Source organism: Eschrichtius robustus, chromosome 8 (assembly GCF_028021215.1).
Source record: "Eschrichtius robustus isolate mEscRob2 chromosome 8, mEscRob2.pri, whole genome shotgun sequence".
Taxonomy (NCBI): Eukaryota; Metazoa; Chordata; class Mammalia; order Artiodactyla; family Eschrichtiidae; genus Eschrichtius; species Eschrichtius robustus.
Genome location: NC_090831.1, coordinates 20843475 through 20870144, shown reverse-complemented (window position 1 = coordinate 20870144; position 26670 = coordinate 20843475). Strand labels below are relative to the sequence as shown.

Sequence of the window (26670 nt, the reverse complement as noted above, 5' to 3'; positions counted from 1 at the left end):
AGTTTTATGTCTTCGGCAAATGACTTAACCTTTCTAGTCCTCAATTGTCTCCTCTGTAAAATACCTACTTATCTCAAGTGGGGTTTCAAAGGATTCAAGGACATAATAATGTACGTAAAATGCTTGCCACTCACCCAAGGGCTAATTCTTTTTTCCCTAAACCATCTAAATTCTTTAAATTCTATTAGAAAGCAATGGATCTGGGAGAGTTATCTCAGTTCCTCTTACAGAATGGCTTTACCTGGGTCATAATTACATTCAGTCCGAGGACTTTACAAAGGGCAGAAACAAAGACCAGCCATTTAAACTTTACTTCACTTAACAGATGAAAATACACAGGTTTAGAGAGTTTAAGTCACCTCTGGACAAGATAATGTCCGATGGCAGAGCTGACCTCACGCCGCCCCTTGTGATGATAAACAGTTTGTGAGATTGTTTGCATTTGTTACACACAGACATAAATATTCATATACATATAAACACACATATGTAGTAATTCTACCAAATATATAATAAAGTATTGGCTCATTGTTTTAAACAATCAAGAAATAAGGGGAAAAAAAGAAAAGGGCACCCTGATTCAAAACCACACAAAAAAGTCAATGCAGGGTCTTCAGACAACATCTAGCTGTCTAGTGTACCTGGGGCATAATGAGCAAGAGAGGCTTGTGAGAGTCGAGGTGGTAAAGGTGTAAAGGCCGGGATGAAAAGGTTGGGACTGGACTGCGGGCCTGGACGGGGACGTTAAGGGGGTTTGGCTACACTCAGGCAATGGGGAAACACTAAAGGTACTTAAACAGGGCATATGCGGGGAAGATGACTCTGGTCACAGGATATAAACAAAAAGGGAGGGTACTTCCCTGGTGGCGCAGTGGTTAAGAACCCGCCTGCCAATGCAGGGGACACAGGTTCGGGCCCTGGTTGGGGAAGATCCCACATGCCGGGGAGCAACTAAGCCCGCAAGCCACAACTACTGAAGCCCGGGTGCCTAGAGCCCGAGCTCTGCAACGAGAAGCCACTGCAATGAGAAGGCTGCACACTGCAATGAAGAGTAGCCCCCCGTTGCTGCCACCAGAGAAAGCCCACATGCAGCAACAAAGACCCAACACAGCGAAAAATAAATAAATAAAATAAAGATTAAAAAAATTAAAAAAAAAAAAACAAAAGCAAAAAGGGAGTGGCTAAAAACTGGAGCCAGGGACATAAATTAGTAGGAAACAGAAGAAACCCAGAACATCCACTAATAGCGAGGCCCTATGCTACATGTTTTATACGGTGCATTTAAATTAACGTTCCCAGCAAAATTTCAAGGTAGGTATTACGATCTCATTTTTTAAATGGAAAACTAAGAGGTACATAGCAGCCCAGTCAAAAGATGATGAGACAGAGACTTCCCTGGTGGTCCAGTGGCTAAGACTCTGCACTCCCAATGCAGAGGGCCCGGGTTCGACCTCACATGCCGCAACTAAGAGTTCACATGCCACAGCTAAAGATCCCACACGCCACAACTAAAGATCCTGCATGCCGCAATGAAGAGCCCACGTTCCACAACTAAGACCCAGTACAGCCAAATAAATAAATAAAATATTAAAAAAAAAAAAAGATGATAAGGCAGTGACAGTGAGAAGGGAAAGAATAATTCCAAGAGACAATAAAGAAGCTGAATCCCTAAGAATTGAGAGTCTCTGGATGGCGGCAAACTTTGGCCACTTTGCAGGGCAGGTTGGGGAGGGGGTCAAAGTGGGAGGAGCACCACTAGCCCAGGAAGGGAATTAGGAGAAAGTAAGGTGGAGGAGAAGGCAGGTCTCTGCCCCAGCGAGTCTGACGCAGGGTCTGAGACCACAGGGAAGGAAGGATCCAAGGGGAAGTGGGCACTGACACCCAGTACAAACAGATGACTCTGGGGGTGATGGAAGTGAGACAGCAGAGAGGTTTCCAGGGGCCTGGAGATTGAAAGGAGAGTGAAAAATGGGTTTGGTGACTGTTTTCTATCTGGAAAATAAACTTTTTTTTAAGTTGTCTATTCACACGGTCCCCATTTTCTTAACTCCCACTAACTCAGGTTTTCACCCTGGTCAATCCTTGGAAGCAGGTCTCTACCAAAAGCAATCCTTTCTTAACATACCCCAGCCGCAACACACACAAAATCCAGACTTCAGGAGTGAGCTTTTTACAGGCAAATCTGATTTAAAAAAAAAAGGGGGGGGGGGGCGGAACCTCCAGAGGATGCCCTTTACTCTCAGAATGAGGGCAAAGGTCAGTAAGATGGTCCATGAGGGTGTGTATTTCTAGCCCCGCCCACACTCTCCTCTGTTCCAAACACAGGCCCTTCATCTATTTCTTCAAAGGCATCATGTTCCCGCCTCAGGGACACCTTGCCATCACAGGGCTTTTGCACATGATGTTTTAAAATATCCTTGGGGTGGGAGAAAGGAGTAGCAAACAGACATCAATACTCACAGGATTATCTATGACCACGAAATTTGTTCAAAACAACACAAAATGCTGGCACTATGATGCACCATTTCACACTATGCACTCTAAGTGTGAGATGATGGGAAGGAACCAGAAGGACATAACCTGAACTGTGACAACCTGGACTCATTCTTTTGGAGGAAAAGTACTAGAAGTCCGGCTGGTGAATGTGCACAATGATGGGCTCTGTCAACAGGTGGTCCCGTGACCAAGAGAGCACCAGCTCGTGGAGACGTACCAAGCCTGCCTGAGGGCTGGGTCATGAGAAGGCTCAGCATCAAATATCACTCTTCTGGTCACTCGGTAGTAGATACAGCAACAATCTCACAAAGGTCATCCTTAAATATCAAAGATAAAATGACAGGAAAACTAGAACTAAGGAAGACTGGATCCTGCTATGTTAACTAGCTTTCAGCTTAGCAGATTCAGAAAACATATCTAGCTTAACATATCAAGGCTGGAGTTTCCTTATTTAAATGTAGCAGATTTCCCAATTATTTCTTGTTATATATCTGTCTCCAAAGTTAACAACATTAAATGAAAACTCTGCCTTGACTTCAGGCCAACACTAAGTGCGAGGGGAGGGGCATACTCATGAGTACATGTACACTATCAACAAACAACCAGTGTTTCAAAAGGAGGTTCCAAACTTGATGAAGATCTTTACGTTATACTGATTTTCATCCAATTTAAGACACCATGAATTTGTAAGGCAGTTATTTTATGTGCCACTAAGAAAGTTAAAATGTTATCAACTATAATTATGTCATGCACTATATGATTCATCCTGATATGGGTGGTGTTAAAACCAGAATAAAATGTCTGTCTTAAAACTGATGAAATACACCATTTTATAGTGTGCTCCTAGGTACTATATATTAAGTTTCTGTTTGCTTTGCTTTCCTTTAGCTTTTTAGCAAAACTGGTTGTTAAGTCAATAAACTGAGTTAAAAATGAAATTCATGGAAAAACAAAGCAGTATTTGCTTTGCCGATGCGTGTTGTGCACGAAACTCCCACAGAACATTCTCTCTTTTATTATCCAGTGTACTTCCCATGCTTGGGACATATCTGCCCTCCCATCAGTCTCCTAAATGCCTGTGGGGTTAACACCATTCTCAAGGGAAATCTGTACTGCATGCGAAGGGAGGGGAGGACAGTTTAACTTTAACCTGCAAAGCCCTGTGCAGACATTTCAATGAACTGGAATAGTTTCATTAGCTATGTTATCTAGCAGTGTATTAAAAGGACCCTTTTCTTCACTAAAGATAGAAGAGCAAATATAAAATTGTGAATTCACAGGCAGGAGACAAGATGGCGGAGCAGAGGGACTTGAGCTCATCTCCTCTCATGAAAACACCAAAATCACAGCTAACTGCTGAACCACCATCGATAAAAAAAGACTCGAACCTACAAAAAAAGATATTCTACACCCAAAGACAAAGAAGAAGCCACAACAAGACAGTAGGAGGGGTGCTTTCACAATATAATCAAATCCCATACCTGCCAGGTGGGCAACCCACAAACTGGAAAATTACTATATCACAGAGGGTCTCCAACAGAAGAGAGAGCTCTAAGCCCCATGTCAGGCTCCCCAGCCTGACATTGGCAGGAGGAGCATTGGCAGGAGGAGCCCCCAGAGCATTTGGCTTTGAAGGCCAGCGGGGCTTGAGCACAGAAGCTCCACAGTCCCAGGGGAAACAGAGACTCTACTCTTCGAGGGTGCACACATGGTTTCAGGTGCACACATGGTTTCAGGTGCACTGAGACCCAGGGCAAAGCAGTGACTCCATAGAAGCCTGGGCCAGACCTACCTGAGGGTCCTGGAGGGTCTCCTGGGGAGACAGGGTCGGCTGAGGCTCACTGTGGGGACAAGGACACTGGTGACGGAGGCCCCAGGAAATATTCATCAGCGTGAGCTCTCCTGGAGGTCGCCATTTTGGCACCAAGACCTGGCTCCACCAACAGCCTGCAGGCTCCAGCGCTGGGATGCCTCAGGCCAAACAACCAATAGGGTGGGAACACAGCCCCACCCATCAGCAGACAGGCTGCCTAAAGTCGTCCTGACCCCACAGCCGCCTATAAACACACACCTTGACACGGCCCTGCCCCCCAGAGGGACAAGACCCAGCTCCACCCACCAGCGGGCAGGCACCAGTCTCTCCCACCAGGAAGCCTGCACAAACCCCTGGACCAACTTCACCCACCAGAGGGCAGGCACCAGAAGCAAGAAGAACTACAATCCAGATCATCCAGACAGAAAATCAATAAGGAAACAGAGGGCTTAAATGACACATTCGACCAATGGACTTAATTGATACTTATAGAAAGAACATTCCATCCAAATGCAGCAGAATACACATTCATGAGTGCACATGGAACATTCTCCAGGATTGATCACATGCTGGGCCACAAAGTGAGCCTCAGTAAATCTAAGAAAATTGAAATCATATCAAGCATCTTCTCTGACCACAATGCTATGAGATAAGAAACTAATCACAGAGGTCTTCCCTGGTGGTGCAGTGGTTGAGAATCTGCCTGCCAATGCAGGGGACACGGGTTCGAGCCCTGGTCTGGGAAGATCCCACATGCCACGGAGCAACTAGGCCCGTGAGCCACAGCTACTGAGCCTGTGCGTCTGGAGCCTGTGCCCCGCAACAAGAGAGGCCGTGATAGTGAAAGGCCCACGCACCGCAATGAAGAGTGGCCCCTGCTTGCCGCGACTAGGGAAAGCCCCGCACGAAACCCCAACACAGCCAAAAATAAATAAATAAATAAATAAATAAATAAATAATCCTTCCCTAAAAAAAAAAAAAAAAAAAAAAACTAATCACAAAGAAAGAAAACCGTAAAAAAACACGTGGAGGCTAAACAATACGTTACTAAACAACCAATGGATCACTGAGGAAATCAAAAAATACCTAGAGACAAATGACAGTGAAAACATGATGATTCAAAACCTACGTGACATAGCAAAAGCAGTTCTAAGAGGGAAGTTATAGCAATACAGTCTTACCTCAAGAAACAAGAAAAATCTCAAATAACCTAACCTTACACCTAAAGCAACTAGAGAAAGAAGGACAAACAAAACCCAAAGTTAGTAGAAGGGAAGAAATCATAAAGATCAGAGCAGAAATAAATAAAATAGAGACAAAGAACAGAAAAGATAAAAGAATTTGAAGCTGGTTCTTTGAAAAGATAAACAAAATAGATAAACCTTTAGCCAGACTCATCAAGAAAAAAGGGAGAGGGCTCAAATCAATAAAATTAGAAATGAAAAAGGAGGGACTTCCCTGGTGGTCCAGTGGTTAAGACTCCATGCTCCCAATGCAGGGGGCACAGGTTCAATCCCTGGTCGGGGAACTAAGATCCCGCATGCCGCATGGTGCAGCCAAAAAAGAAAAAGAAAAAAAAAAAAAAGAAGAAGAAAAAAAAAAAAGAAGTGAAAAAGGAGAAGTTACAATGGACACTACAGAAATACAAAGGATCATAAGAGACTACTGCAAGCAACTATATGCCAATAAAATGGACAACCTAGAAGAAATGGACAAATTCTTAGAAAGGTACAATCTTCCAAGACTGAACCAGGAAGAAATAGAAAATATGACCAGACCTATCACAAGTACTGAAATTGAAACTGTGATTTAAAACTTCCAACAAGCAAAAGTCCAAGACCAGATGGCTTCACAGGCAAAGTCTATCAAACATTTAGAGAAGAGCTAACACCTATCCTTCTGAAACTATTCCCAAAAATTGCAGAGGAAGGAACACTCCCAAGCTCATTCTATGAGGACACCATTACCCTGATACTGAAACCAGACCAAGATACCACACAAAAAAGAAAATCACAGGCCAATATCACTGATGAGCATAGACACAAAAATCCTCAACAAAATACTAGCAAACAGAATCCAACAATACATTAAAAGGATCGTACACCATGATCAAGTGGGATTCATCCCAGGGAGGCAAGGATGTTTCAGTATCAACAAAGCAATCAGTACAATACACCACATTAACAAATTGAAAAATAAAAACCATATGATCATCTCAATAGATGCAGAAAAAGCGTTTGACAAAATTCAACATCCATTTATTATAAAAACTTTCCAGAAAATGGGCATAGAGGGAACCTACATCAACATAATAAAGGCCATATATGACGAACCCACAGCTAATATCATACTCAATGGTGAAAAGCTGAAAGCATTTCCTCTAAGATCAGGAACAAGACAAGGATGTCCACTGTCACCACTTTTATTCAACATTGTTTTGCAAGTCCTAGCCATGGCACAGACAAGGAAAAGAAATAAAAGGAATCCAAATTGGAAAAGAAGAAGTAAAACTGTCACTGTTTGCAGATGACATGATACTATACATAGAAAATCCTAAAGATGCCGCCAGAAAACTACTAGAGCTCATCAGTGAATTTAGGAAAGTTGCAGGATACAAAATTAATACAGAGAAATCTCTTGCATTTCTATACACTAACAATGAAAGATCAGAAAGAGAAATTAAGGAAACAATCCCATTTACTATCGCATCAAAAAGAATAAAATACCTAGGAATAAATCTACCTAAGGAGGCAAAAGACCTATAGTCCAAAAACTATAAGACACTGATGAAAGAAATTGAAGATGACACAAAACAGATGGAAAGATATACCATGTTGTTGGATTGGAAGAATCAATATTGTCAAAATGACTATACTACCCAAGGCAATCTACAGATTCAATGCAATCCCTATCAAATTACCAATGGCATTTTTCACAGAACTAGAACAAAAAAATTTTTAATTTATATGGAGACACAAAAGGTCCCGAATAGCCAAAGCAATCCTGAGAAAGAAAAACGGAGCTGGAGGCATCAGGCTCCCTGACTTCAGACTATACTACAAAGCTACAGTCATCAAAACAGTATGGTACTGGCACAAAAACAAATATAGATCAATGGAACAGTATAGAAAGCCCAGAAATAAACCCATGCACCTATGCTCAATTAATCTATGACAAAGGAGGCAAGACTATACAATGGAGGAAAGATAGTCTCTTCAGTAAGTGGTGCTGGGAAAACTGGACAGCTACATGTAAAAGAATGAAACTAGAACACTCTCTAACACCACACACAAAAATAAACTCAAAATGGATTAAAGACCTAAATGTAACACCGGACACTATAAAACTCTTAGAGGAAAACATAGGCAGAACACTCTTTGACATAAATCACAGCAGTATCTTTTTGGGTCTACCTTCTAAGGTAATGAAAATAAAAATGAAAGTAAACCAATGGGACCTAATTAAACTTAAAAGCTTTTGTACAGCAAAGGAAACCATAAATAAAATGAAAAGACAACCTACAGAATGGGAGAAAATATTTGCAAACGAGGAGACCGACAAGGGATTAATCTCCGAAATACAGAAACAGCTCATGAAGCTCAATATCAACAAAATAAACAACCCAATCAAAAAATGGGCAGAAGATCCAAAGACATTTCTCCAAAAAAGACATACAGATGGCCATAAAGCACATGAAATGATGATCGCTAATTATTAGAGAAATGCAAATCAAAACTACAATGAGGTATCACCTAACACCAGTCAGAATGGCCATCATCAAAAAGTCTACAAACAAATTCTGGAGAGGATATGGAGAAAAGAGAACCCTCTTACACTGTTGGTGGGAATGTAAATTGGAGCAGCCACTATGCACATCAGTACAGAGGTTCCTTAAAAAACTAAAAATAGAACTACAATATGATCCAGGAATTCCACTCCTGGGCATATATCTGAAGAAAACCATAATTCTAAAAGATACATGCACCCCAATGTTCACTGCAGCACTATTTACAATAGCCAAGACATGGAAGCAACCTAGATGTCCATCAACAGAGGAATGGATAAAGATGTGGTATGTATATACAATGGAATATTACTCGTCCATTAAAAAAATGAAATAATGCCACTTGCAGCAACATGGATGAACCTAGAGATGATCATACTAAGCGAAGTAAGTCAGACAAACACAAATATCATGTATCACTTATGTTGGAATCTAAAAGGATGACACGAATGAACTTATTTACAAAACAGAAACAGATTCACAGACTTTGAAAACAAACTTATGGTTACCAAAGGGGAAGGGGGGTGGGTATAAATTAGGAGGTTGGGATTAACAATATATACACTACTATATATAAAATACTCAACAAGGACCTACTTTATAGCATAGGGAACTCTACTCAAAATTCTGTAATCACCTATATGAGAAAAGAATCTGAAAAAGAATAGATACATGTGTATGTATAACTGAATCACTTGGCTGTACACCTGAAACTAACACAACATTGTAAACCAATTATACTCCAGTAAAGATGTTAGTTAAAAAAAACAAACAAACAACAACCTGTGATTCTCAATTCTGGCTGCACAGCAGAATTACCTGTGGAGCTTTTTAAACTACACTGGAGGCTCCTGAATCCAAATGACAGGTGGGCATTCCCCAGGTAGTTTTTCAAAGCTCTGTGGGTGATTCTGATATGTAGGCAGGGTTGAGAACCACTACTTTCAATCAGCCGTTGGCATGAAGGTAGCACAGGCATTTAGGAAGGACCAAAGGGACTTTCTGGTACCCCAGAATTTATGCTAGCAGAGCAGTTGCCAACAATAAAGCCTACTCTTCCTCCCTGTCCTGCACCCCAAGTTATAAAGGTGGCCTAACCTCAAGGTGGCTACACAGTACGAGGACTTGGAAGACTACACCGCTAAGGATAAAGTTTGATAGGTCACCGGCTTCTACTCAGTCCAGCTGAGTCACAAATTCAACTCTGTGTGCTCAGGAAGCCAAACCAAAAAAAAAAAAGGAACCACACTCACTAATAACTGACACTGTCTATAGTAACCCACAGCAGCCTGTACATCATGAGTGCTCAATAACTATTTATTGACTGAATAAATGAACAGGAGCTTAAATCCTAATCACTCTTCACTGAGACAGAGTTAATTGTTTCTGAGAGAATCTGCTGGGAATAAAATTACAGGAGAAGCAAAAGTAACCAAAGGACAATGAGACAAAATTCAACAAAGGGCATTCCCACTAAGTCTACTAATTATGGAGATAAAAATTGAAAAATCTTAGGGAAGACTTCAGTAGTTGAATTCTATGGTGGTAAAGTGGTGACAAAGTGGTAGAGACCAGAAGATGCCTACCATACAATCTAATGCCCCTTTTCTCCTCAGTAACAGAATGTCAGTTTTACTTAGGGTAGCTATGCACCAGTTAATGACTACATTTCCACACCTTCCAGCTAGGGATGGCCGATGCGATCGAAGCAGAAGTCTTATATGGGAAAGGGAGGCATTCTGGATTCTTCCTGCATCCTGCTGCCTGAAGCCATCTTGAGCCATGAGTATCATGGCCACTTCTAGGAATGGCATAGAGAACTAGGATTTCAGACAGAGGCCATGTACCAAGCCTGGATCTTGCAACTCTGGACCTCCCCAAACTAATCCTAACTGATACAATGACCATAACTTGGAAGCTTAGGGAAGCTATAAAAACACACAAGGTAACTATCCAAAAATAGAGCCTTCCTAATCCAAACAAGGGTACACAGAGCAACACACATGACTGCTATAGGTATATCGTTTATTGAGCACTTATATGTGTCAGACATTTTATACACATTCATTATCTCATTTAATCCTCACAACATTCCCTCAAGGTAGATAGATATTATCGTCACATCACAGGCAACATACCAGAGGTTCACAGAGGTTAACGGTTTACCTGAAGCCAAAAAGCTGGTAACAGTTGGACCTGGAAATCCAACCCAAGTTGATCAGACTCCAAAATCCATGCTCTTTCCACTAATCATGTTGAATATGCAAGGAAAATCCAATAAATTTATCTTAAACAGATGCCTAGGTTCTAAAGTTAGTTGCATACAGCCAACAGTATGGTCTCACTGACAAGGCTAGCCTTTCTTGCTTTCAACAATGTCTTTTTTCTCCCCTTTCAAAGTAAAAAGCACTTAGTAGACAATAAATACCAGTTCCCTTATTTTTCTTTTTATAAATTTATTTATTTATTTATATTTTATTATTATTTTTTTGGCTGTTTTGGGTCTTCGTTGCGGTGAGCGGGGGCTACTCTTCATTGCAGTGTGCCTGCTTCTCACTGCAGTGGCTTCTCTTGTTGCAGAGCACGGTCTCTAGGCACGCGGGCTTCAGTAGTTGTGGCTCGTGGGCTTCTAGAGTCAGGCACAGTAGTTGTGGCGCACAGGCTTAGTTGCTCCGTGGCATGTGGGATCTTCCCAGACCAGGGCTCGAACCTGTGTCCCCTGCATTGGCAGGGGGATTCTTAACCACTGCGCCACCAGGGAAGCCCTATAATTGCCCTTTTAATATTACACGGCGATTTCAAATGATGTCACTATCCTATTTAATTGCTAAATTATTTTTGTTTAAAGTTACACAGAAAAGAATAATAAATTAGTCCTATACTTCAGTCATATAAACAGAAAATATACATGGGGCCTTGAAGATATTTTCCTTGCCTTGAAAAGATGCCTTTGAGTTCATCCAGCATATAACCACCTGGCATTTTATCCTTCCAGCTGGAAGAATTTTTAATCAAGTCCAATGAAGAGACACTTTCAGGTAAGAGGATCAACACCTTGGGGCTTTCCCAGTTTTAGCACTGAAAAGTCCTGTATCCTGGGAATGCCCTCAGTCCTGGGAAAACCTGAAAGACTGATCACTCTGCAGCCTCAGGGTACCATATATATGCATAGTAATGCCTTCAACAAAATGTATTAAAATGTGGGCAGTGTATACTAAATTGGAGATAAGCTTTATTATAAAGTATGATTTTAAGATATTTGGGCAGCTAAGCAAAAAGAAATTATAAAGCTCTACATAATCATGCTTAACCGAGAGAATGTTGCCGAGAACATCACACGTTTATGTCAAATTCTTCTGTGATGATATTCGATACACGCTCCAGCATTCACATTCACCCAGTTAAAACATGGGCTCCGAAAGGCACGCATACGTTTACACGCGATGGACAGTTCGTCTACATATAAAATTGAGACACTGTATGAGGAAAGAATAAGAAAGGAATGGACTTTCAAGTAAGAATTTTCAAGTACAAACGGTCCCCGACTTACAAAGGCCCAACTTATGATTTTTTGACTTTACAATGGTGCAAAAGCGATACGCATTCAGTAGAAACCCTACTTCGAACTGTGAATTTCGATCTTTTCCCGGGTTAGTAATATGTGGACCAAAAGATACTCTCGTCCCTTGCTGGGCAGAGGCAGCAAGTCGCAGCTCCCAGTGGGTGACTGGGGTCGCTGGCTAGCAATCACCAGGGTAAACAACCTGTACACTTACAACCATTCTGTTTTTCACTTTTACTATAGTATTCAATAACGTATATGGGATATACAACACTTTCTCGTAAAATAGGCTTTGTGTCAGACTGTGGACTAATGTGAGCGTTCAGAGCATGCTTAAAGTAGGCTAAGCTATGATGTCCGATAGATTAGGTGTATTAAATGCATTTTCAAATTATGATATTTTCAACTTCAGTCACGTTTATGAAGATGTAAGCCCATCGTAAGTCAGGAAGATCTGTACCTCATCTCTGTGAAATGGCGGAAAAGTCTAATTTTGACGTTTCGCTTTTGTGGCAACATGAGAGGCTAAAAACTGTTGCAAGAGTAGAAACAGGAGAGACTTCCCTAGTGGCACAGTAGTTAAGAATCTGCCTGCCAGTGCAGGGGACACAGGTTCAAGCCCTGGTCCGGGAAGATCCCACATGCCGCGGAGCAACTAAGCCCGTGCGCCACAACTACTGAGCCTGCGCTCTAGAACCCACGAGCCACAACTACTGAAGCCCGCGCGCCCTAGAGCCCGTGCTCCGCAAGGAGAAGCCACCGCAATGAGAAGCCCGCGCACCACAATGAAGAGTAGCCCCCACTCGCCGCAACTAGAGAAAGCCTGTGCACAGCAGCAAAGACCCAACGCAGCCAAAAAAAAAAAAAGTAGAAACAGGAAATCTGTAAGTTAAGGGGTTGGACCAGCCACATACGAAGGTCCTTTCTAACTTCAACACTCCATGACCCAAGTCATCATTCTGTGATCCCTTTCTTTTACAGGAGAAGCAAGTCAGGGCAGAGAGGTACATGGCACTCCAAGGGTCCAGCTCTGTCTGGTGATGGAGCCTGGACTGCTGATTAGCCATATTCTCACCTGAATTATGCCTAGAAACACTTAGAACCAACAGAGCATGTGGTCAGCCTGGGGAGATAAATGATACATTTCACCTCATGGTGGGTATTTCACTTAGTTTAGCTCATAAACAGATAAACTGGCCTCAAGTTTAAAAAAGAACTTTGAGCTCAGAAACTCTTTTAAACCGTCATTAGTTACTTCAATCACAGAATAGCACAACACAGATGGTAGTACTTTGCATGAACTCTCTAAACAAGCCAAAGGAATGAACATAGTAACTTGAAAAGAAAACAAACATCTTTGTAGTTTGAAGGACCTTCAAAATACAGAAAACAACTTTCAAAACAAATTATTGCTGTCGTCCAGTTTTCCTAGCAACAGAATCTTTTGTAAGCAAATCAAGTGTCTGCTCATTTTAAGGGGTGCCAGAACAATGAGGAAGCTTGGTTTTTCTATATTTTGACCATTTCATTCTTATAACTGAGAGAGATTACAAAGGAGCACAGAAGTCTACAGGCATTTTTTACTGTCCCTTAAATCTGGGAAGGCCCTCCAATTAGATAAACAGGAAAATCTGCTGCCCCCAAGGGGAAAGGTGAATTGTTCTAGGTAGCAGGCGTATACTGAGTTGATTTTCAATCATTTCTGAATTTATGCTGATCCATCTAGATGCCAGCCCTGTGCCCCCATAGCCAATGGCACTTACCATTCACAACCAACAGGTATAGGGCTGCAACTTATGGCTGTGATGCTGACCAAAGTTTGCTGATCCCAACCACTCTTACCTTGGCTTCAGTTGGTACCCCCTTTCTAATAAGCAGCAGCTGTGTATACGCGTATTGGGCCAAAGGCCAGGGCTGTTGTGTTAAGGAACCCTGGGTAAATTACTAAAATCTCCCAGGCTCTCAGTTTCCTGTTTCCCTCATCGGTGGAAGGGCATTAACAATCTCACATATTGTACGTCTCTAAAACCAAAGTAAATATAAATATATACAAGAATACTTGAAAGAGCTTTGTAAATTATAAAGTTATAATACATTATTTAACCACCTGAGTTGGCAAAAGACTATCTCTGACATAACAAGACTGCCCCTGGGGATATATGAGTTCATACATAATCTGTCACAAAAGTCTGTTAATAAAATATTTACTTTGTTATAAGGCAGAAACTAACACACCATTGTAAAGCAATTATACTCCAATAAAGATATTAAAAAATTAATAAAGTATTAAAAAAATTTAAATACACAATGGTTATTAAATTCAAAAGACAAATCAAGGAAAGCACTATAGATATAGATAGGTAGAATTTTTCGGTATTCTAGCAGTTAGAATAGCACATTACTTGACTCTTATGCTGGAAATCACATGGGTGATTTTTTTAATGCCAGTTTTACATATGCCCTCACAGGCCTTCAGGATAAAGGTGCTCGTTAACCATTAATTATGTGCTCAATCCATTTCCCCAGTAATACCTCAACGAAAACATTTTTTACTTGTATGCATGTCAATCTAAAATGCCCAGATCAACACAGTCCTTCAGCTACAGCCATATTCTAATTTACAAAAAAAAGAGCAGAATGGAATGGAAAAACCCACTATATCTGTTAGGTAGTTAGACATTAGCAGCAAGGAGGTGACAGTGGCGAAAAGAGGGGACTAGTGGAATTACACCCCGACCATCTGAGGACCCTCCCCTGACTCCACCCAGAACGGGGGAAACTATAGTCGTGTGGCGAGCAATTTATCCTGATAAAGAGGGAGCACAGTAACACAAGGGGACTTCCCCGGGCTGTGCGTGCCCGGACTAGACAGGAGTATAACCTAGAGTAAACCAAACTCATTGTACCATCATTATAATAAAATCTGCAGGTGGTTTTGCCGCCCCCCTTGGGCTTTTCTTAGCGAATCAAGGGTAAGGGCATGCGCAATAAGGAACTTGTTACATAGCTCGGGACTGTCAATCAAATAATGACCCCCCTGTCACTCACCCACGATTGCGCCCCGCCTCCTCGCAAAGCGCTCCGTATGAACACCCTTAAGCCGGTACAGGAGCTACTGGCTTCTCTTCGCAGAAACAGCCCGCTCTCTGAGAATGTATGCTTATAGGCTGGTTTCACTTCGCAGAAACTGCCCGCTCTCCCCCTGAGAGTGTAATTAGGCTTTAATAAAACTCAGCTTTGTGCTTAAGCCCTAAGTGCTAGTCTGCAATTCTTTGCATGCTATCACAAGGACCGAGATTGCTGGTCCGGGTCTTCCGCTGACCTCCTCGGTTGAAGCTATTTTGACACTAACCACGCCAACCCGGTAACATAACTACAGCTGTCTACCACTACAATGAAAAAGCAGAATGAAACAACAAAATTAAAGGCCAATAGTACTTTGTCAAACACGGACAACATGTTCTTAAAAATTTCCCCAATTTCCCAAGCTCACTAATACTCAAAATAACATAATACCCTTTTCATACAGCATGACTGTATCATCCAAAGCATAACCAAAACCCAAACCCTATGACGGAATGCTTATATTAAAATATCAGTCAGTTATAACTAATTTAAAAATTAAATTTTGCAATACGAAATCTGTACAATATAATTTGAAATTGTGAAGGAAAATAAGAGTATGAAAAATACACTATTTTCATCCCTTGGAGACTTATAAAATTCTTGCAGCAGGAAAGCCTGCAGAATGTAATGAAATAAAATCTGAAAATTGCGACAATATCTTCAGTTAACTTAAAACAGTTTGAATTGAAATCAATCTCTCTCTTACATTTTAAACAGGCCCTAAATTTCTTCTCCAGCAGATCTAAATTTTCTTGCAACAAAATCAGACTACTGTGGGAAATAGGTAATCTTTTTAAAGATTACATAACTTCTTTCTAAATGATATCGACGTCTGCGGCTAAATCAAAACCAATGAAACTGAAAATAGAAATGGAACTGCTAGATATCCATTCTTAACAAAGATGGAAATTATTTCTTAATTTCCAGAGAGCTGTATCTCAGGAATGACTTTCTCAATAACTTAATCAGAATTATCAAATAGCAAACACTTGATGCTGGTTAGCCAAAGTAAACCAGGTGAGTCACATTACAACATATATAGAACAACTGCAGTAAAGACAAGGCCGAAAACCTACCTACTTTTTGAAGGTTAACTTTTCTCATACTCAATATTTTCCAGGTTCAACTGAGATGTGATGCATCTCAGGCTCAGGGGCCTGTATAAGCGTATTTATCTCAACTACCAGGATTACAGCTGAAAAATAAAAAACTATCTGAATACCTGGTCTGAAAAGCCTGCAATAATATTCAATTTGAGAAACAAACGACCACCGAACTGAAAACTCAAGAAAGCGCCGGCTTCCACCACCTCGCCGCACCTTGCTCCAACCTTTCGCTCTTCATTTCCATTCCATAGTTAGTTTTCAAGATAAAAGAGGAAAAACCTGGTGGAACGGATTTTTAGAAATAAATACTACAGGTGAAGCAGAAATAAATTGCTCCAAGGAAGTTGTCCACCCACTCATTTACATACAACCAAAAAATACACCCACATGTATTCCAATCGGTGAAGATGCAACCTCGTGATTTGCAGAGGAGATTGGATTATAACAAATCCCAGAGATGGCTACTCTCCCAAGCGAAAAAAATCATGTGGCTCTTCATCCAGGCAGCCTCAGAGATGCGGGCTCCGCACCTCGTGAGGTGCGGAAATTCAAACGAACCCCTGCCACTCACAAGTGCAGCATCTCCGGGTAGAGGCAGGGCTCGGGAGCAGGAATCCACCCACATTCCGCTCTACTCCGCGGAAGAGTCCAAGCAGCCCCAAGCTGGGGAGTGCGGACTGGTCCACCCAGAGACCGAGAGGAAGCAAGCGGAGCCGGGCGAAGGAAAGGCGCTGGGGGGTAGGGGGGGCAGGGAGGCGGGCGGGCGCTAGCGGGGGGGGGGGGGTGGGGGAGGCAGGGAGGCGGGCACGGAGCGTGGGCTCACCTGACGCGATGGTCGGTCAGGCGCGCGCGCCGCCGCCGCCTCTGCTGCTGCTCTTCTACGGGACACAGCGCCCCCGGACACAGCGCCCCAGGACAGCGGAAGGGGCGACGGTGGCCAGCGCCCGGGTTTCTCCGCCCCCGGCTCCGCCGCACCGGCTCCGCCGAGGGCGTTAACAACAGCAGGCAGCGCCTCAGCGCTCGCCGCCTCACCATCCTGGGGACGAGCCGGCGCCGCATCCGAGGCCCACCGGGCGCCCCCACGCCGCGCGGGGCCCTGGCCGAGCTAGACTTCGCTCCACGTTGCCCGGTCACTCACTCGTTGTGTCCTTCGAATCTGGCAGCCCCGCCGGCGTCAGCCCCGCGCCGGCCGCCGCTCTGGGCCTTACCAAGATGGCCGCCCCCCGCCAGGCCCCGGCGCCGCGGCCCGTTTTGCCCTTCCTGGCCCGGCCCATGCCTCTCTCGCACTCTGCCCAAGCCCTTCTGACACCAAACTTGCTGTCCTGTCCTGGACCTAAAAGCTAACTTTCAGATCGCGTGAACACCTTCTAGAACACCCGCCCTAATTGCTAAAATTAAATGGGATCTTGGTGGCCTCTCGTAGCCTGCGCGATCGTAGTAGACCAGCACCTGGTAGCAGGATACTTACAACCTATGGTGCCACGAGCCCCGTAGCGAAGAAACCAAACTGTAATTTGAAGTGTGTACAGTAGGTATTGAATATTCATGGCAAGCATTGCCTTGTCACGGTCTGTGCTCATTAACTATTAAAAAGATGTCACAGCTTCCTGGTATACACAGTTCTCATCTAAATTTGCTTTTTAAAAAAAATCTCAGGATGATGACAACAGAGCACCTAATTATGATTCCCAGCTTTTCCCAGGTTTTCCTTTTTGAACTGCAGGATGAAATTTACTGTTTCAATAAGTAATTTAAGTATAGACAGATGGAAACAGAATTCAACAATGGGTGGCTGGGCAAAGAGATTCCTCTATAAGAGTCCTCGGGGGTGTGTCCACGGGCCAGAAAGAAATGCCCTCTGTCTGGGACTGCGAATGCAGACACGACTGGTGGAAAATGCAAACCAAACTATTTTGCAATTTGAAAGTGACCGTGCCAGTGTAATAGCGTAGGAATGTAAATAAGATTATGCCAGGTATGGACTTTTACCCCCTCAGGGTAGCTTGCAGCTGTTGCTGAATCTTATTCACTTAAGTGTGATGAAGAGCTGCTTGCTCGTGGCCTGGGCTGAGACTGCACTCACTCAGTGGTACCTCAGGTGCAACAGGAAAAAAAGACCCAGCGCTACAAACCCAAACTGTCAATTGAAGCTACTGTTAGCTCAGGAGGTCTTCACAATGCTCTTGGCTAAGGAACTTTAAAAAGATGCCCTCTGTTCCCCTCACTCCAATTCTTTATGATGATTTTCAAACATACAGAATATAGAGATATCTTTTTGTTACACCGTTTGAATAAATTGCAGACAACAAAATCAATCACCACTAAATATTTCAGCCTGCCTCTTCTAAAGAAAGGACATTCGCCTCAGTCACAATACCATTAGCACACCTAAGGAAACAATTCCCTGATACCATTTAATGTTCAGTCCAGTTTCAAGTTTGTGTGATTATCCCAAGAATGTCTTTTATAGCCTTTTTTTTTTTTCTGAACTAGGCTTATTAACTGCCTAGGCTCATGCATTGCATTCGCTTATTATGTTTAAGAGGCAATTTGAAACGTTCGCTTGATAACTCTTCTCTACACAAACTTACAGATAAATGGAGACTAATGTTCACAGCTTGTTTTTCACTGAGAGCAGGTGCTTTTGATAAGCACATTTATGTAGACCAGGAAAGTCTAGGAGGAATGAATAGTAACCTTTTAGTACAACACAGAGATTATAATTGAAGCTGTATTAATTAATGTTTATGCTTTCTAAACAAACTTTTATGTTGTTTACTACATAAACTTTATGGATTGTGTTGTAATCTCTACTTGATTTCCAAAGCTTAATTTTTCTAGACAATGAAAAGCTGTTTAGTAAAACAATTTCTATCACTCCAGGTAAAACCTCTAGCTTGCCCTGCTTCACAGTACAGAGCAGAATGAATGCTGTGCCTTTCACTCATGGTTTAATTTTAGATCCTGACCTGCTGAACTGGGTTTTATTTGTCCTTCCCTCTTACGCCACCCCTAGGAAGTCAGGCACTCAGCATATAACTGTTTGTCTTTTAAGTTGTCACTGTTAAAACAACAGGCCTAAAATGGAGTCACTTATGCTAAGCTCCACATCAACCAAATGGAGACTCAGAATGTCAGCCTCTCCCAGAATAGGAATCTTAAACCAGTCAATCAGGAATCACCTGGTCAGCACTAGTTAATCAGCCTGATAGACCCGTGCCATCCCCCAAAGGAAAGTGACCTGTCACAGCCAATCCACTTTCTGCTATTATAACTTCCTGGTCCACTCCCTTCTGCCTGTAAAGGTCTTTCATTTTGTGCAACTCCTTGGAGCTTCTTTCTATCTGCTAAATGGGATGCTGCCCGATTCATGTATCATTGAAAAAAGTCTCTAAGATCTTTAAAATTTACTCAGTTGAATTTGTTTTAACATTACTTCATTTTTAAATGTTAATTAATGCTGTAAAGAAGAGGGGCAAATTTACAGTTCCCTTAAAGTGGGTGGTGGCCAAGGTAACGTTTCTGGAAACTCATATTAAATGAGCTTATTTTATTTATTTTTTTAAGATTTTTTCGATGTGGACCATTTTAAAGTCTTAATTGAATTTGTTACAACATTGCTTCTGTTTTATGTTTTGGGTTTTTCTTTTTTTTTTGGCTGCGAGGCATGTGGGATCCCAGCTCCCCATTCAGGCATCGAACCCGCAACCCCTGCATTGGAAGGTGAAATTCCAACCACTGGACTGCCAGGGAAGTCCCAAATGAGCTTATTTGAAATACTTTACAAAATGTTAGTTAAATTACTTCTGGGAAACCACATATAAACCAATTTTAGCACAACAGCTCATCTGTAAAGTGAGTTCTGCAATCAGTACTGTCCTTTCTTCTCCCAGCTCCAGGCCTAAAGGCACAGAGGACTAGAGCACAGCGTGACTACTTACTAGAGGACTTTAATTCAATGTGTATTTATAGCAGCACCTGTGGAATTCAGTGAACTACTGAGTTCACCTCCAGTTAAATCAAAATTTATTTGCATGATCATTAAGAATCTATAGATATGGGCTTCCCTGGTGGCGCAGTGGTTGAGAATCTGCCTACCAATGCAGGGGACACGGGTTCGAGCCCTGGTCTGGGAAGATCCCACATGCCGCGGAGCAACTGGGCCCGTGAGCCACAACTACTGAGCCTGAGCGTCTGGAGCCTCTGCTCCGCAACAAGAGAGGCCGCGATAGTGAGAGGCCCGCGCACCGCGATGAAGAGTGGCTCCCACTCGCCGCAACTGGAGAAAGCCCTCACACAGAAACGAAGACCCAACACAGCCAAAAATAAACATAATAAATAAATAATAAATAAAAAATTTTTTTAAAAAATCTATAGATAACTCCGAAAAGCAATAAGGCAGCTAACTTCTAAATCAGTGCTCTGCCATTAACTACCTCTGCGACCTTGGAAAATACCCATCCCACCTCACCAGGCCCCACTCCTACCCTCCAAAATGACTGAGTTTCCGTGGCCACTTGCAGTTGTAACATTTGGTGACTCTATAAAGAAGATTTTGGGGGAAAATATGTGAAGACAGCATGCTGATTACAGGGGGAGTTGGATTACATTAGGCCAATGGTCAGCAAAATTTGACCTGAGGGCCAAACCTCGCCTGCCCCCTGGTTTGTTTTGGTTTTGATTCAAACTATTTTTTTTTTTCAGAATATAAAGTCCTCAACATGTATATTATAGTGATACTTTTTCACTTCTTGTATTGGGGTAAAAAACACATGACATAAAAATGGTTAAGGTGGTAAATTTTAAATGTACAGTTCAGTAGCATTAAGTATATTCACATTGTTGGGAAACAGATCTCCAGAACTTTTTCATCTTGCAAATCTAAAACTCTATACCCATTGAACAATACCCCTTCTTCTCCTACCCCCAGGCCTTGGTAACCACCATTCTATTTTCTGTTTATGTGGATTTGACTATTTAAATACCTCATCCAAAAGGAATTATCCAGTATTTGTTTTTTTTGTGACTGACTTATTTCTCTTAGCGTAATCTTCTCAAGGTTCATCCATGTTGTATTGCAGCACGTGACAAGATTTTCTTCTTTTCTTTAAGGCTGAATAATATTCCATTTGCCACATTTTATTTATCCATTCATCCATCAATGGACATTTGGGTTGCTTCCACCTCTTAGCTACTGTGAATGGTGCTGCTATGAACATGCGTGTGCAAATCTCTCTTCAAGACCCTGCCTCCCATTTTTTCAAACATATACCCAGAGGTGGGATTGCTAGATCATATGGCAATTCTATTTTTTGAGGAACCTCAATACTGCTTTATTGAGCTGAAACAAATAGACTGCCAGATATTTCTCCAGCAAAGATGGACTTGGGATCAGCAGAGAACTGCAGTTCAGGGTCTGCAACCATGGTGAGCCATGTGCAAGTCTCCGTATAGCAAGGGAAGGAGCACACTTTTATAGAGGAGAAAAGGAAGTTCGGAGGGCTCAGTAAACAGAGTCCATGACTTTTCATTGGCTGAATCCTTGCCAGGAAAGTAGAAGAGTCTTTCTTCTTCCTGTTGGGCTCTACTATCATTGCAGCGTGTGAGAGCTCTCCCTTCTGGTCTCCCAACTCTATTTAATTGAGGTTTCCGTTTATTAAATTTTTAATACTTTCCATAGTGGCTACATCATTTTATAATTCCACCAATAGTGCACAAGTGTTTCAATGTCTCCATATCCTCATCAACACTTGTCATTTTCTGTTTTCTAGATATTAGCCATCCTAATGGGTATGAGGTGATATCTCATTGTGATTTTGATTTGTATTTCTCTGATGATTAGGAATCTTGAACATCTTTTTGTATACTTGTTGGCCATTTATATATCATCTTTAGAGAAATGTCTATTGAAGTCCTTTGCCCATTTTTAAATTGAGTTATTTGATTTTTTGTTGTTGAGTTACATGATTCTTTATATATTCTGGATATTAACCCCTTATCAGATATATGATTTGCAAATATTTTCTTCCATTCCATAGGTTGCCTTTTCACTCCATTAGCTGTGTCTTTGATGCACTAAAGTTTGGTTGGTATAGACCCATTTGTCTATTCTTACTTTTGTTTCCTGTGCTTTTACTGTCATATCTAAGAAATCATTACCAAGTCAAATGTCATGTTTTTCTTCTGTTTTCTTCAGTAGTTTTATAGTTTTAGGTTGCCACCTGTTTTTGTATGGCCTGTGAGCTAAGAATGACTTTTTTACAGTTTTACATGGTTGGGGGAAAAAAATCAGAATCAAAAGTAATATTTTGCAATACCTGAAAATTATGTAAGGTTCAAATTTCAGGGTTCATAAAAAAGTTTTAGTAACATAAAGCCACATTAACTCATTTACATATCACCTGACTACTTTTGCACTACAGGGGGCAGAGCTGAGTTGTTGCAACAGAGACATATGACCCACAAAGCCTAAAATATTTACTATCTGACCTTTTGCCAAAAAAGTTTGCTGACCTCTGTGTTAGGCTATTTTTAATCATGAAACTTTAGATTCATTTAAAAAAGAAAAGTGAAAGAGGAAACCAAAGTCACCAATACATATGTATTTTGTGATTAAGAAAAATTATTAGATTTCCAGTGTTTTTTTGAACGTTTATATTTGAGTTTCTTCTTCATTTAACTTTTAAAACACCAGTTTTAACTTTAAAAACACTGCTTGTGTTGAATATAGACTTCAATTTTTAATCCTTATTAGACTGTCAGGAGGAATCCACTGACAAATTAACCAGAAGAATATGGGAAGACCCGCCGTGGTTTTCTCCAATGAGAGAGGAGCCCTCCTACACCTAAGTGGTTCAGAGAATATGATTTGAGGGAAGTCTTCGTCTGGGCACACTGATTGTGAAACATCACTCATTCTTTGTTCCTGTACTTTTTTGCTCATGTTATTTTGGGTTCCCATGCAGCTGAATTACACAGTTACAACAAAAGATTGGAATTTAGAATATAGAATCAAACATTTTCCAAAATCTAAACATCAAAAACTGACTGTTAATGTTGAAGGCATTAAGTCTTATTTATCCTCTTCACCCTAGCTAACTAAATATTCTATCTTATGAAGGTGGGGCCCTAAGATAGATACTTTCCTAATGACTTGTTGGATTAATTGAACTTCTTTTTACATTCAGTTTGCTGCCCAAAGAAACTTGACTTGATTCCTTCTCATTATGATGCTTTCATTGCACTGCTTTGTGCAATGTGTGGGGTACCTCTGATTTAGGCGTTGCTATTCATACCAGTGAGTGTAGCTCTGGCCAGACCTGCCACTAGCATATACAGAGCCCAAGGCAAGAGTATTAACAAGGGACACATTCTACATATCTAACTATTTAAAAGTCATAAATCAAGCTGACAAATGGTTAAGTAAAACATATTCGATCCTCCTACCTTGACAAAATACACCTTCATAAAGACAAGGAAGCCCAGGTTCTTTGGCGTTCTCAGCCTCCTCAGAGTTCCCCACCAGACCCTGGCCATCCGTCTGGGAGAGCTGGCCTTTGGTCCGTGATATCAGCTCCAGAGCTTTGCTCTGTACCGTGATGGCCTGGAGCTCACCCATATGAACCCTTCCCCATATCTAAGTTCCTTCCATTCCCCAAAGAGCCACCCCTTGGCCACCCGTGGGCCTTGGGGTGCACACAGCAGTGTGCTGCCTGACCTCAGGAGGACGGACATGGGGAAGAGGTTCGTGCAGGCCCTGGAAGCAAGCTTGGGACCATTTTAGCAGGACTCCAAATTCCTGGGTACCTGGAGAGCATTTAGACAGGTCCCCGTGGCACACCCGAGGAGAGGTGCAGCCAAACGAGGCCAGAGTGGGCTCTCAAGCACAGGGCTTTTTACCTGGGTCTAAGGGTAGAAGACTCAGGACAGAGTCTTCAGCATGTCCCGAACTGTACACACAGCCAATCCAGAATCAAAAACTATGAACCTCCCGCATCTGTAAAACAGTTTACTCAGCTAGTCACGTGGCTCTGCCATCAGTGATTCAGTGAAAAAATTTTCAGAAGGAGTCCCTTAACCCTTTTTAAATTGCCAACCACATTTCCAGCACAATGTTAATTCAACTTGGATGGCACTTATTATGGGCAGGGAGGGAAAAGACTTCTTCTTGCCTTCTTCCCCCCAGACCCCTCTGGTATCTGATTGTCCAGAGGCTGAGCAACTGATGAGGGTTACTCGTCCCAGTCCTTCCCGTCTACCCCTAAATTCCCAAGTCTCCAGCCACAAAGAGGTGTGTGTCATCTGCTTCCAATTCAAGAACAAGGAATACTGCTCTCTGTGGTAAACTGAAGAATCCTCTCTTCCCCAGAAAATATTCACCTCCTAAGCCCCAGAATCTGTGAATGTTACCTATGTGGCACAAGAGACTTACACATGTCATCAAGGATCGTAAGATGGGGAGATCAGCCTGGATTATCCAGGTGGGCCCTAAACGTAATCACAAGGGTCCTTAGAAGAGGGAGGCTAGAAGGTCAAAGAGAGAAGAAGGCAAGCACTTCCCTTGTGGTGCATTGGTTAAGAATCTGCCTGCCAATGCAGGGGACACGGGTTCGATTCCTGGTCTGGGAAGATCCCACATGCTGCGGAGCAACTAAGCCCGTGCACCAGAACTACGGAGCCTGTGCTCTAGAGCCCGAGAGCCACAACTACTGAGCCCATGCGCCACAGCTACTGAAGCCCACGCACCTAGAGCCCGTGCTCCACAACAAGAGAAGCCACCACAATAATTAGAAGCCTGCACGCTGCAGCAAAGAGTAGGCCCCCGTTTGCCACACTAGAGAAAGCCTATGCGCAGCAACAAAGACCCAACACAGCCAAAAATAAATAAATAAATAAATAAATAAATTTAAAAAAAAAAAGAAAAAAGAAGGCAATGTGGCAACAGCAGCAGGGATTGGTGTGATGCAGTCACAGCCAAGGAAGGTGGGCAGCCTCTGGAAGAAACCAGCCTTGCTGACACACTGAGTTTAGCCCAGTGAAAATGATTTTGGCTTTTGGCCTCCAGAACTGTAAGAAAATATATAAATGTGTATAAATCACCAAATTTAAGGTACTTTGTTACAGTAGCAATGGAAAACCAACACATTCTCCTTTAAGCAGTCTTTGAAGTGTGATAACTATATATATATATATATATATATATATACATATATATATATATATAAAATATATTTGTCCATTAGCATAACATTCATGAGTAGACACGTAGGTCTAAACTCTATACTGTGACTTCCAGGTTGAGCTCTGAGAGACCCAATTTCCAGGCATTAGAGGATCAAATTTCCAGGTTGGTGCTAGGAGTCATGGTTGGAAGATTCAGAGAAAGGAGCAGAAGTCCTAGTGTTGGGAGGTATCGGTAGGGAAGCAAAATTTACCAACCCAAAATGTGTCTCCTAGCGTGAGGAAGAAACAGAGGACTCGGGAAGTTTTTCTTTTCAGCTCTAACTTAACTGCCTAAAAGAATTTAGATAGAGGGCCTATTCCAGGAAAGAGAATTATACTATACTATACTATAGAACCAGAGGTATCTATAGTATAATATGAACTAGGTGTGGTAGACAAGGGAGGAGCCTAGCAAAGCCTATTAAAATTCCCCTTTGTGTCCCATTGTTGGTTTGGCCCAGCAAACATTTATTTATTGATACTAAACATTTGCTCTCTTCATTCTTCCTATGAATTTACTTCTTTACTTTTGAAGTCCCAGACCCTTACTCCCTTCTCCTTGGTCCAGGATGACATATATACCTCATTTTACTTGATTCTTTGGAATTTCCTGTGTTTATGTGGATTCCCTGTATGTTCATAATTAAATTTCTTTTTTTTTCTCCTGTTTATCTGTCTTATGTCATTTTAATTATTCAACCAGCCAAAAGAACTAAAAGGGGAAGTGGGAAATTTTTTCCCCTCCCGACAGATTACTTCTGGTCCTGCCATGAACATGTCATTAAGCACCCTGAGCCTCTGTGAGGTTAACCTGCATAATCACTAAGTAATCACTAAGATCCCTTCCAATTCTAAAATTCGGAGCTGGAGCAAAACATGGTTTACCTCTGAATTTCACATTCACATTTTACTGCTGTTACAATCGCTCTCCAGCCAACCTTTCCAGCCTCCCTGCCCACCACGAAGCCTGCCTGTCAACCACACACACGTCCGAGCTTGTGCACACATTGCTTCTTCTGCTTAAAATTATCTTCCTGGGACTTGCCTGGTGGCGCAGTGGTTGAGAATCTGCCTGCCAATACAGGGGACACGGGTTCGATCCCTGGTCCAGGAAGATCCCACATGCCGCAGAGCAACTAAGCCCATGTGCCACAACTACTGAGCCTGTGCTCTAGAGCCCGCGAGCCACAACTACTGAAGCCCGCTTGCCACAACTACTGAAGCCTGCTTGCCTAGAGCCCGTGCTCCGCAACAAGAGAAGCCACCACAATGAGAAGCATGTGCACTGCAACGAAGACCCAACATAGCCAAAAATAAATAAAATAAAATAAATAAATTTATTAAAAAAAAAAAAAGAATTTATCTTCCCTGGCTTCACCCCTGAGCACTCAGGCTCATCCCTCAACACTCAAATCAAGAATCACCACCTTTAAAAAAAAAAAAAAAAAAAGAATCACCACCTTTGAGGAGCTCTCCCACCTTCTCAAAGCAGAATGGTCATCTCTGCCTTGGTGCTGTCAGAGAACTATTAAAGCAGGTAGCAAATTATAGTGTGACTATT

At 42.1% G+C, this 26670-nt stretch overlaps 1 protein-coding gene across 3 annotated transcripts in view; it reads right to left on the bottom strand.

Annotated features, from left to right (window-relative positions):
• Positions 1–26670, bottom strand: part of NAPEPLD (N-acyl phosphatidylethanolamine phospholipase D) — an 89273-nt gene that overhangs the window by 22546 nt on the left and 40057 nt on the right. Inside the window, exon 1 of one of the 3 annotated variants that reach the window (XM_068550432.1) lies at positions 16711–17084. The exons of 1 other annotated variant lie outside the window; for it this stretch is intronic. In XM_068550432.1, the coding sequence (XP_068406533.1) occupies positions 16711–16946 (236 nt within the window). In that variant the 5' untranslated portion in view covers positions 16947–17084. Of the gene's footprint in view, positions 1–16274; positions 16443–16710; positions 17085–26670 lie in introns of those variants that run through there. One more of the 3 variants, XM_068550434.1, reaches the window with a different exon arrangement.